This window comes from Hippocampus zosterae, chromosome 10 (assembly GCF_025434085.1).
Source record: "Hippocampus zosterae strain Florida chromosome 10, ASM2543408v3, whole genome shotgun sequence".
Classification (NCBI taxonomy): Eukaryota; Metazoa; Chordata; class Actinopteri; order Syngnathiformes; family Syngnathidae; genus Hippocampus; species Hippocampus zosterae.
Window position 1 is genome coordinate 4,776,458 of NC_067460.1, and position 12,841 is coordinate 4,789,298.

Sequence of the window (12,841 nt, forward strand, 5' to 3'; positions counted from 1 at the left end):
ACTTTACTTTGAACGCCCGGTTGATGCCAATGTCCAGCGGTTGGAGTTCTTTAGTCAAGCCTCCGGGAATAATGGCAAGCTCAGAGTTCATTTGCTTGACTTGTTTTTTCACCGCTGCTGTGAGATGGGCACGCATGCCAAAAGCATAACCGGTGGCTTTAAGTTTGAACTGAGCTTCGTAGGCGTGTCTTTTTGTCGAATTTATTTTCAGGGGTTCTTAGAAACCAAAACTGGAGTTGTTTTGCAGCAATGCACATTGCCACACTCTATACAAGTGTTGGTACTGGCTTGAGGCGTCCACTTACACGCCCACCCTTCACCATTGGCGGACTAGCTTGCCTGTCCTCTCTCTCTCCCTCTCTCTCTCTCTCTCTCTCTCTCTCTCCCTCTCCATATATGTATATATACACGCCCACCCTTCCCTGATTGGCCGACTTCTCTCCCGCATGCCTGGCCACAGTCACTTCCGCCTTTTCTCTATATAAACAGCGTGTCGGCTGTCAGTCAGATTTTGGAACTCAGCGCATATAAAGGACGCTCCGCACCATAAGGCGTCCTGTCCATTTTGGAGAAAATTTAAGACTTTTAATGGCGCCTTATAGTCGTGAAAATACGGTAGTCTGATGTCCAAGAATTCAGTTTGGCTTTGCTGCTTTGGATCAGATTATTATTGGTCCCTGTCCAAGGCTAATGTTAGATCACGATAATATATATATTTATTCATTTTTGTCATTATCTTACTTTCCTAATTAGTTGGGAGAATTAATCCATTTTTTATTTCAGTTTAAGTTACCAAATGATCAGCATCTTTAACTTTGTGCATTTTTTGAGTTCTTTCTACTGAACATTGTAAAAAAAAAAAAATACATCAATATAACAAGCATGTATTGTATTGTATTGTAAGTGTGTTTGTTTGCCTTGCTTTGTACTTCTGCTCAAAAAGTGATGCCACTACTTCATTCACACTGTAAGGGAAATACATTAAAGGAAAGATTAAGTGAAACAGAACAAGACGAACATGTTAAAGTTACTGTAAGAAACTGGGCCATTGCAGTAGACGCGTAGAATTAGGATACAGAAATGTAAAACACGGATATAGCGGCTCGAGGGTATAAAGCAGACTGCAGTTGATAGGGACATTGCACTAGAGATATTTAAGAACAAATATTCAAAAAATGTTTCAACTTTCCTCCTTACTGTTGAAATGCTTTCTAATGTCTGCAATGTTTTCTCTTCAATTTGCTTGTCTATTCCATGCGGCACCTCCTTCACTTTGCTGCTGCTCGGTGGGCTCTGCTGTACCAGTCTGAGGGCATCAGGCCTCCACTGCCCAAACTAGATTTAGAACAGTGGTACCAGGAGCTTTTGGCGGGTTCCAGCCAGCTCTGGTCTCCCCCTCTGCCAGTCAAGTCGCTGTCAGGCCGCAGGCCCGCACTGCAGGTAGAGGGTCTCCTATCGCTTTTCCATTCATCCTGTCTTTTCTGCACACTATAGTACCACTCCAAGGTTGACTCCGTAGCTTTCTCACACAATTTTATCCAAATGTAGAAAACAAAATGTTCTATGTTTCATTGAACGGGAAAAATTTGTGCGCCAGAGGCCCGTTTGACCGGTGTTGATAATTTTATGAATACACCCAACCCGGGGGATCTGTGGGTCGTGGTCCGTGGCCGGGGTGGGGGTGTTTACAGACTTTGGTCACGGCGATCAAAGTGGCTTCTCTCATTCCCTTTAAATGAGGTGTAACTGTGTGGAAAAGGACGATGCATAATCGCTGTGTTCCGTGTGTGAGTGGAGCATTGCCACCTGTGTGGAAACACAAAAATGTGAGCGGCCATACAGACTGTGTTGGTGATAACCGCTGGTGACATAAATACATCTGTTTCAAATGACCCCAAATCAATTTTGTCAAGCGGTAGAAGTGTGCATCTATGCCATAAAACTCGACGTTATCTCGATACGTGCAGTGCGATATTGTCATGGGAGAATCCCACCTATTGCGTTGGCGTGACCCTCACCACAAGTAGGAAGTTTTAGAGACATGACAAGGACACGGGCACCCATGACAAGACATTGGCTAGAAGAGATGAAACCACGGTGAGTTGGTCGGATCGCTGCAGTTTCATCCCATACCTGAGCTTTTCATTCGGAGTCACATGAATTGCAACAGTACATATAATACGCGAATCAATATGACAGGACATGTATAGGGACTTCAACCCTTGTTCTATTTGTTTACTCTGCCAATTTCCGTGCCCCTCTGTCTCTGGCTTTATGTGTATTTTAAGATGGGTGTCCAGGTTGACCTGACTGTGAAGGTTGGTAGCCCTACTCGTGTTCCTGGAATTGTAGTTAGTATGCTATTCTCTAAACTTTGGTAAAATGAGAAAAACATAGTACAGTACATGACTCTAAGAGGATATATGAGTATACAGTATGTGTAGTTGTTTAGCCATGAATATGATTGGAACATTACATTTGATAAAATGGTTATATATAATTTCCTTCTCAGATATGATTCAAGGACGGTTTAATTGTGGAGCGATTGGATTAAATTCGATTCACTGAGATTACAGTTTGATTCCATATGGTGTAGCTCAGTTTGGTATAATGCGTCGAGTTTCTCATTTTACAAACATATGAATGAACTTTTTAGAATGGTATGTATCTTGATACATTTGAAACTCTTGAAAGTCAAATCAGATTTTCTGATTCAAATTGTTTTTTGTTACACACCGAACCAGTGGTCTCTCTTGTGCCAGTATTTAAATGTGGCCCAAGCAGACATTAGTTTAGATCACTAAAGTCGCTCTTCCCAGATGCATTTCCAAGGACACCCTCTCCTTGCGCCAACGCTCAGCCTGTCAAAGGCCCGTCTGCCAAATAGGCAAACATGTGCAGCTAGTCTTGCGCTTGCACGAAAGTCAGGATCGACTGACATTTGCGTCCCAACGCAGATGCGCCGTCTGCAAAACTAGAGTCCTCAGTGTGAAGTCTGAAATAATGCTGCATTCCACCCACTCACGCAGCGTCTTGACAGTCAAGCAAGCAAATGACATAATATTTCCTCTCATGTGACAGTAAAAAAAAAAAAAAATTGCGTTAACACATCACTTATGCCAGCCTAAGATGAACGTCGGGTTCTTTCAAGGTATTCCTCTTCTTATTGCTACTACAGTTCACTTCAGCAGTTTGTGATTGCAGCATCAAAGTTCCATTTGTTAAATCACACATAAGTTCAGCAGCCTTCTTTGATTGGTAAAACGCACTACTGATTGAAAATGGATTGATTGCCTCCATTGCTTTATTTAACATCTCACACAGAAATTTCCTTGCAGGTGCAAACATCTCAGAGACCATCACACTGGATTCTAGTATACAGGGTGTTCCAAAAGTCTTGGGCACATTTGAAGTCCCCATATCTCCTTAACGATGAATGGTAGGAAGATTAAAGTCATGCCATTTTAAAGCTAATTACATTACGTTTTTCATAAGGCTATTGATTTTTTAAATTTCTTTTTAGACCCATTAATGGTGTTCACTCAACCAGAAAAGGCGTTTTGTGTGTTTGAATTTGCAAAAATGAATCATGGACTGTTTTTCAACGTGCGTTTCGCAGAAAATTCGGAAAGGAGCCACCAGAGAGGAAGTCCATAGTGAGATGGCATGGTAATTCATAACGGATGGGTGCTTATGCTTTAAGCTGAAGGCACGAACAACAGAAGCTCTTGCAACCATTGACAATGCAATGCTGGGACGCATTTGGCAAGAATTTGATGATTGGCTTGATGTGTGTCGTGTGACCAATGGTGCTCACATTGAACATCTTTGAACATTCCATGTAAACGTTGAGATTACAAGCTTTCTGAATTTACCAGATGCGTTTTTATATCCTTCATAGTTTCCGAGATACTCAATGTCAAAATGGGCCCAAGACCTTTGGAACACCCTGTATTATAGCAGATTTAACTTGCGAAACAACAGCTCCTCATCCAGTTTTGTGCGTTATCAACAGGTGTTCCGCTCCAAGCTTGAAAGTGATCCAGAGCAATCTCCTCACATCGCAAATTCTGGGTCTGCTCTGCAGCAAGGAGCTGCAACATTGGGCCGCAACACAAGCTCCAAGGTAGACTTGCTCTTTTTCTTTGTCGAGAGATGTCTTCAGCTGTGATTGCCTCACCCTCCCACATGCCAGAGAATCTTCTGACTACATCTACTGCACTCTCTTTTTAGAGCCCGCTTCTAACTCCTAAAAACACGAGCAGCCTGCCCAGGAACCTGGCTGCCACCCTCCAGAGCATCGAGACCAAGAGACAACTCGCACTGCAGCAAAAAGGTAAATGTGCTGAATGGAGAAGATATTTCTTTTCTGATGCATTCATAAGAGAGTGTTACATTGATGTTGAATTCTACACTGAACATATGTCGTTTTTTTTTTGCTAAAGATAATATGAAGATGCACAAAATGTTGAAAATCTCTTGTATCTTGCTTCCCCGGACACTTATGGATAACGAATGTGTTTTAACAGTTAACACCCTTTGTTTATTTTTTGAAAGCGCTTCTTCCATATGCCAAACATTGCTCATACAGTAGCTTGCGAAAATATTCGTCCCCCTTGAACTTTTTTGACCATTTGCCACGTTGCAGGTCTCAAACTTCAAGATATAAAATTGGATTTGCTTGTGAAGAATTCAGTCATGAAGTAGAAGAAAATTCATCCATCCATCCATCCATCAATTTTCCACCACTTATCCGGGGTCGGGTTGCGGGGGCAGCAGCTTTAGGAGGGAAGCCCAGACTTCCCTCTCCCCAGCCACTTTTTCGAGCTCTTCCTGGCGGATCCCGAGGCGTTCCCATGCCAGCTGGGTGACATAGTCTCTCCAGCGTGTCCTGGGTCGTCCTTGGGGTCTCCTGCCAGTGGGACATGCCCGGAACACCTCACCAGGGAGGCGTCCAGGAGGCATCCTAATTAGATGCCCGAGCCACCTGGTCTGGCTCCTCTCGATGTGGAGGAGAAGCGGCTCTACTCTGAGCCCCTCCCGGATGACCGAGCTTCTTACCTTATCTCTAAGGGAGAGCCCTGACACCCTGCGGAGAAAACTCATTTCGGCCGCTTGTATCCGGGATCTCGTTATTTCGGTCACGACCCATAGCTCGTGACCATAGATGAGGGTTGGGATGTAGATCGACCGGTAAATTGAGAGCTTCGCCCTTTCGCTCAGCTCCTTTTTACCACGACAGACCGATACAATGTCCGCATCACAGCAGACGCTGCACCGATCTGCCTGTCAATCTCCCGCTCCCTGCTACCCCCACTCGTGAACAAGACCCCAAGATACTTGAACTCCTCCACTTGGGATAAGATCTCCTCCCCGACCCGCAGGGGGCACTCCACCCTTTTTTCAAAGACTCAAGGGGTCTTTGAGTTTAGAATTCGCAGTTATGAAGTAGAAGAAAATTCATACAATATTTTAAACTTTTTAGAAATAATAAAAAAAAGTGGGGCTTGAAGAATTATTTGGCCGCCATACATGAATATTTTGTGGAACCACTTTTCTTGTGATTACAGCTACCAGTGTTTTGAGGTATGCCTCAAACAGTTTTGCACACCGCGAGCCCGAAATTTTTACTCATTCTTCCTTGCAAAAGTAGCTCCAGTTGAGGTCGATTTTTATGGAGAGCATTTACGAACAGCAGTTTGCAGATCTTTCCACATACTCAATTGGATTCAGGTATGGACTTTGACTTCAACTTGGCATTTCTTAACCCCTGGATATGTTAAATATTGAACCATTCCATTGGAGATTTTACATTATATTTAGCATCATTGTCCTGTTGGAAGGTAAACCTCCATCCCAGTCTAAGGTCTTTTGCAGACCCCGATGGGTTTTCTTTCAAAATTATAGCCGATATCTATCCATCTTCTCCGTCCCTGCTGAAGAAAAGCAGCCCCTGACTATGATACTCCCACCACCACATTTGACAGTGAGGACACTGTTTTCAGGGTGATGTGCAGTGTGCGCCAAACATATAGTTTTGCATTCAGCCCAAAAAGTTCTGTTTTGTTCTCATCTGACTGGAGCACCTTCTTCCACATGTATGTCTCCCAAGTGTTTTTTCTTATGGACTTCTTACAGTATGTGTATCTTTGAGAAATGCCTTTCTTCTTGCCACTCTTCCAGAATGGCCAGATGTGTGGAATATGTGACTAACACTTCTCCGATGGACAGATATCTCATTCTTTTCCTGACTTGTTTAATCGTGACAGTTTCAGTTGTGACAAATGTGTGATAATTCCCTTTTAAAGACATTTTTGAATATGATTGGTTTACAGTCGCATCCTTTGTGCAACCATTTTATTTCAGTTATTTTTACATGCCATCATTAACACAGATCATCAGTCACATGAATTGTGGCAAAAGTTTTGAAATTATTTTTTGTTGGTCTAATTTTTTTATATCACAGTTAAACTTGAATTTGAACAGGGGTGTACAGACATTTTGTATGCACTGTACAACAGCATCTACAGATCTGTCTGTCTTTGTCTGCGGTCTTCAGAACCTCCGGCCTCCAGTCAGCCACCCACAGAGGGAAGATCAGCAGGTAGCCTTTGCAACAGTGTGACCTCAAAACTACCATGGTGTTACTTTTACCGTCTTATGCGGCAAGAGCGTTAACCATCCCGAGACTGTTGGTGGGCATTAATTCATGCCTCTCACCTTCCGTCTCCTTCCATGCCCGATTGCCTGGTGTGTCATTAGCTCCCAAATATGATTTTTCATCTTCTCTCATGACTGTCCTGTCTTTCTTTGATGGGCAATAAATCATGCATGTTTCCAATCTTTTGGGCTTAAGGGCCAAAGTGCCTCTTTACTGCCGATTCTTGCCGGTATTGAACAAATTCGACGTAGCCAGCTTTGGGTATCCCTTTACATGTTGATATTAATGAGCTGCCTTTGACCTGTTGTGGGTGTCTGCTGACTTACTTGCTGTTTTGCTTGCAGGACAAAGGGTATATTTAACACTGCTCAAAAACAACAACAACAAAAATTATTTCAATGTCACATTTTTCAGGTCAGCAGGTAATTGAAGAGCAGCGACGTCGTCTGGCTGAGCTCAAGCAGAGAGCAGCAGAAGAGGCTCAGTGCCAGTGGGAGGCCCTCCATGGCTTGCAGCCTCACCTCATCACCTCCGCGACCCCCTACTCCCCAGCAGTGACCTACAGCCCTACATTGAGTCACAGATCTGCAGGCGCCCCTCCTCTGGTCCAGCACTCCATCCTACACCACCATCCAGCATCAGCCGGAGAGCAGCCCTATGACACACTGAGCCTGGAGAGCTCAGACAGTATGGACACCAGTGTGTCCACAGGCAACAACTCCACCTGCTCGCCAGATAATTTGTCCAGGTACCCATGACAACTTCAGCCATTACTCTTGCTTATACTCATCGCTAATGGCACAAAAAACTCCTTTTTCTATCAGTGCGGGCATTTAAGGAACTTCAGAATGTGCACAAAATCGCAACTAAGTGAGGTGTTCGTCAAATACCGCGATAGGGTCTGAAAAAAATCTGTGAATGACTGAATTTTGTGAGTAGTGATGTACTTATGCCATCAATATACAATACAACCCCCTGGTGGGCAGTGCTATAGCAACACATCTTTTAGGAACCAAAGAAGGGCCCAAGATTCTGAATAATCCCATTGAGCCATTTTATGACAGATTCAGTCAGGCACACAGATAGTCACTCACAATCACCATTTCCCAAAATGCTTTCTGCCAGTAATTGAATTTATCTGCATGTTTTAATTTGGAGACCATCTGTAGGGGCCAGGTTGTGTGCCGTGTCACAAAAGCGTTCGCTGCAGGAAGCTCTCAGCTCAACATGTTCGCAGCTTTGTTGTAGCTCACAAGAGATAAAACCGTATTGGTAAAATATTTTGCAAAACTGTAATTGCATTTGTGCGCGAGTTAAAAGTGCATATTGGATATCAGAATTTTCATGTTTGATGTTTCAAAACAAAATGTGGTGTGATTAAAATGTACCTATTTCCAACCTCATTCTGCAAAAGCAGCTTGTCCTAGTGGAAGTATAATTTCTCATTTACAAACTTTCCTTTGATTGAAACTTTTACGTTTTTCGTGGTGGTAGTTGTTGGGAGGACCCAAAAAAGCAGGGAGGACCAGGGTGGGGTGACCAAGATGTATTTCACTAAATGTAAACAGAAGTACACAGGAGAAACTTACTCAAAAACTCACTCAAATAAAGTCCGGAAAATCACAGGAAACAAAGTAGCAAATAGTGTAATACCTAAGACAGAAAACAAAACATGACAGACACAACAGCAACAATGACCTGACACCGTAGTGGTCATGCCGGAGTCCTTTTAAACAAACAAACTAATGACACAATGACCAACAGGAGCCCTACAGTGCCATCTGTAACAGAACCATAATAGAAACAGGGAAAAAAGCCTTTTGTCGAGCGATTGTTTTTAGCGGATTTCCACCCTGAAGAGAACACTTTAGCAGAGTTGCTCATCACTGTGTAAAATCCTAATGAGCTCAGAAACAATTTGAATGCAGATGCTGTGTTTTTATTTCCACTGCAAGTGTTGGAGGAACGGACGCGATGAAGATGGAAGAGATGGAGAAAATGCTGAAGGAGGCACAGATGGAGAAAGCCAGACTTATTGAGTTTCGGGTACGTGTCATTACAACAGCGGCGGAATCAGATTTGCCTGATTGATGACGTTTTGGTGTGACAGGATCAATGAGGAGGAATGATTCAATACTGTAATGAAGTCCTTTCATTCCTTTTGAATTGGCCTTTTTATCAGTTCATCGTCTGTCAGATGTCACAGTGTTCAAATTGCTGTCTGAATGAAAAGCTTGTATGGGGATAGAATTTTGTGATGAGCACAACGACAGCAGATAAAAAAAACAAAAAGAAAGCTTAACATGACTTTAGTCAAAATTATTGAAAGAAAACACTCTCTTTCAGGAACAGGAGAGCTTCGCTCGCCATCAAATGTTGGAAGAAGAGCGGAGAAGGAGGGAAGAAGCAGAGAAAAGACTGCAGGATGAAACTGTCCACCGACAGCAGCTGGTGGAGAAGGAAGTGAAGTTGAGGGCCAAGAACTTCTCCCAGGTCAGTAAAAGGAGACATACTGTATTGGCCCGATTATAAGATGGTGTTTTTTTACATTGAAATAAGACTCAAAAAGTGGGGGTTGTCTTATATTTGAGGTCTAGACATTATACCCATTCATGACACTCAATGGCGCCAGATATCATTGTAGCTAATGCTGAACTTGACTCTCCAGGCCAAAGCGAACCCGTCACGAAGAATAAAAATAAAAATAGCGGTAGCACGAAGAAGTAAAATTAAAAAAAATGTTGTATATCAAATGCCCTGGACGGCAGTGAGGATGACGTGCTGTGGGAGGAACCAGTGGAGCTCGAGGATGGGAGTGAGGACAGTGACACTGTCATGACACATCTCTGCTACTCTCAAGTTTAACCTTTATTTTATTGCAATGTTTTTCCTTATTTGTTTCAAGACTACAGTTACAGTTCGACTTCACTTTGATGGTTCATGCAGTTATTGCAATTTTGTTGTTTTATCACAATAGACTGGTTTGTTTACATTTCAAAAACCAGAAGCCATTCATTTACGAATGTGATTGCACTTTAGTTTACATATTTAAATGTTCAGATATTAAGATTTGAATGAGGCAAAAAACATTATTTTTCTCTCAAATATGTTGTTATAATCATTTGTTTCAGACGTACTGTAGTTATTTTCTGCATAAAAATTAATTTGGTGTTCAAAAAGTATTTTTTCAAACTTGAGTCTTGAAAAAGAGGGGCTCGTCTTACAATCAGGGTCGTCTTATATTCGGGCCTATACGGTAATTGGAAATGTGAGGTGTGAAATAGCTTCTCCTGCAAAGAGATAGCCGAGTTTGACAAACTTGCGCTTCTGAAGGTGTCCGGAAATAAGTCTCAAATGCTTGATATATTTGGTACCCCCCCCCCCACTCCCAGAAAATACATATACCGATAATGTTTTCCATATTTGTACGGTTTGTAAAATAAGAGGTCTCAGATTGAAAATCAAAGTGGTAATTTATTTATTTATTTTGGGGGGGTGCAATCCATCCATCCATTTTCCGATCCACTATATCCTCACAAGGGTCACGGCGGGTGCTGGAGCCTATACCAGTTGCCTCTGGGCAGCAGGTGGGGTACACCCTGAACTGGTTACCAGCCAATCGCAGGGCACACAGAGACGAGCAACCATTCACGCTCACACCTAGGGACAATTTTTTGAGTGTTCAATCAGTCTGCCATACATGTTTTTGGAATGTGGGAGGAAACCGAAGTACCCGGAGAAAACCCACGCAGGCATGGGGAGAACATGCAAATTGCACACAGGAATGCTGGAGCTGGACTCGAACCCTGCACCTGCACACTGTGAGGCAGACATGCTCACCGGTCGAACACTGTGGCGCCTTTGTAAAATCAAGAAATTCAAAACTCATCAATACCGTTTCAAACATCTATTGAGCATCAATTAAAAACTGCATTCTCAGGAGCCAATGTGCATTTGTCATGCTTTTAGCTGAATATCATGAATACATCTCCCAGTTAAGGTGAAAAGCTACAGGGAAAATGTATGGCATTGTACCATCTCTATGGTGGGATTTATGAAGTATTTCTGATACAGTGTGTATCGTAAAGATAAAAATGTTATCCGGAAAAATTGAAAAAACACAGGATCAGTGAAGAATGAGCGACGGTAAATTCTTCATCACCTTCTCTTCAACCTGTGTCCAGGCACGTCCTATGACACGCTACCTCCCGATTAGGAAGGAGGAGTTTGACCTTCGTGCGCACATTGAGACATCAGGCCACAGCGTGGACACTTGCTACCACATCATCGTGACTGAGAAGATGTGCAAGGGCTACTTGGTCAAGATGGGAGGCAAGATCAAGTCGTGGAAGAAACGCTGGTTTGTCTTCGACCGCCTCAAAAGGACCTTCTCGTACTATGTCGGTAGGAAAAGTTATTTGTCAAACTCCATCCTATAAAACTCCGGTAGTCTCCATTCCATCCATCCATTTTCTGAACCGCTTGATCCTCACAAGGGTCGTCGGGGTGCTGAAGCCTATTCCAGCTGTCTTCGGGCAGTAGGTGGGGGACATCCTGAACTGGTTGCCAGCCAATCGCAGGCCACACATAGAAAAACAAACATTTGCACTCACACTCACACCTACGGACATTCTAAAGTGCTCAAGTAACCTGCCATGCATGTTTTTGGAATGTGGGAGGAAACCTCAGTACCCGGAGAAAACCCACGCAGGCACAAGGAGAACAAGCAAACTCCAAACAGGAACGTCCAGAGCTGGAATCGAACCCTGCACCTCTGCACTGTGAGGCGGACATGCCAACCAGTCGAACACTGGGCCGCCCCAGCAGTAGTCTCATCACTGAAACATCCGAAATTACAAACACACATCATGCAGAAATATTTTTAAATTGAGACTAATTTATGATCGGCTAAGAGCTGGATAGAAATGCTCCTCCCCCCAAAAAATGACTTCTTAATTCCAATCCCAATGTGTTATTTTTCATCTTTCTTCACCGGTTTAACTGAGATTAATTAATCAATTAAAAATAACATGCACGGTAGTTTGATTGAATGTTGGAAATTGCAAGCGGCGCAGAGAATTTATGGATGGATGGTAACTGTTGCTCAGACATTTCTTCTTTGGTACAGGCAAAACAAAAACAAAATCACAAAGATGATACAGTAACTGAATACTTTGTTGCAAAACTTTTCAAGGACATCATAATCCAACAAATCTTTTAACCCATTTAATCCCCCAAAATTTCCAGACATTTAAAAGTCAAAATCATGTGTCATTGGTAGCCCTTTTAAGTAATCAGTAATAAAAAAAAATTGAGCCCTGTCAAGTAAATCATTGTTGTCCTTCACAAATTTGACCGGTGGAATTAAATGGGTTAACTCTCAAAAAGACTTTCACATCTATTGACGAGTAGTACATTTTATATTACAGTATGTGACTGTAGTGGGTTTTTCTAACTTTAAAGTAAAGGGATGAACAATTGTGTCTTTTTTTTAACATAATATGATCAGGGACTGTTGCATCCCCACCCGTTTATTTCCACCACAAAGCTATCAACATTGAGCTTTATTATTGTTGTTGTGAAAGCAGAATTTTGGGTCTAATTTTATTCGACTTTCTAATTTATGGTCAACGAAAAAAAGGTTGCAGACACATTTTTATAGGGTCTCAGTTATCATGCAGAGCCACATTTTCTTGACAAAGTGCTTAGTCAGTCAGTTTTTACTGGGGAGGTAAATTTTGCTTTGTAGGAAGGTGCCAGATATTCTATTTCTACCTATCTATATTTGGTCTGGCCTTAAAAAATAAAAACAGAGACAGCAAGAATGACTGTGGTTGTACCGAAGGACATCATGTGGCCAGTTGCATATGGAAATGTTTTCCCAAATCGGACATACGTGAAATGACAATAAACACTATATGATTATGTTGCCCTTGTGCTGAAGACATAAAGGTCTGATTAAATGAATAAATAAAATCAAATAATGCACGCTGGATACACTACTGTAAGTCTGGCAACAATTGTAGCAAAAAAACAAACAAACAAACAAAAACAAAGCCTGATTGTACAAAATATACTGTAGATTTCTAGTTGAAGACTGCTTGATGAATGTTTTGGGCATAAAACGCCTTCAAAGATGCACAAAAATCTTAAAAATGGCGATGTCAGACGTGTACATGG

At 42.3% G+C, this 12,841-nt stretch overlaps 2 protein-coding genes across 16 annotated transcripts in view; one reads left to right on the plus strand and one right to left on the minus strand.

The window, feature by feature from the left end:
- Nucleotides 1-12,841, minus strand: part of LOC127609110 (alpha-2-macroglobulin-like protein 1) — a 254,157-nt gene that overhangs the window by 157,366 nt on the left and 83,950 nt on the right. The window lies entirely within an intron of this gene.
- The window catches only part of phldb1b (pleckstrin homology-like domain, family B, member 1b), a 149,719-nt gene that overhangs the window by 121,795 nt on the left and 15,083 nt on the right, over nt 1-12,841 (plus strand). For 10 of the 15 annotated variants that reach the window (XM_052078808.1, XM_052078813.1, XM_052078814.1 and 7 more), the window contains 8 exons: nt 1,306-1,440; nt 4,016-4,126; nt 4,234-4,336; nt 6,560-6,604; nt 7,076-7,409; nt 8,617-8,707; nt 9,008-9,154; nt 10,846-11,065. In XM_052078808.1, coding sequence (XP_051934768.1) covers nt 1,306-1,440; nt 4,016-4,126; nt 4,234-4,336; nt 6,560-6,604; nt 7,076-7,409; nt 8,617-8,707; nt 9,008-9,154; nt 10,846-11,065 — 1,186 coding nt within the window. Of the gene's footprint in view, nt 1-1,305; nt 1,441-4,015; nt 4,127-4,233; nt 4,337-6,559; nt 6,605-7,075; nt 7,410-8,616; nt 8,820-9,007; nt 9,155-10,845; nt 11,066-12,841 lie in introns of all 15 variants that reach the window. The other 5 variants (XM_052078810.1, XM_052078815.1, XM_052078818.1 and 2 more) reach the window with 4 other exon arrangements.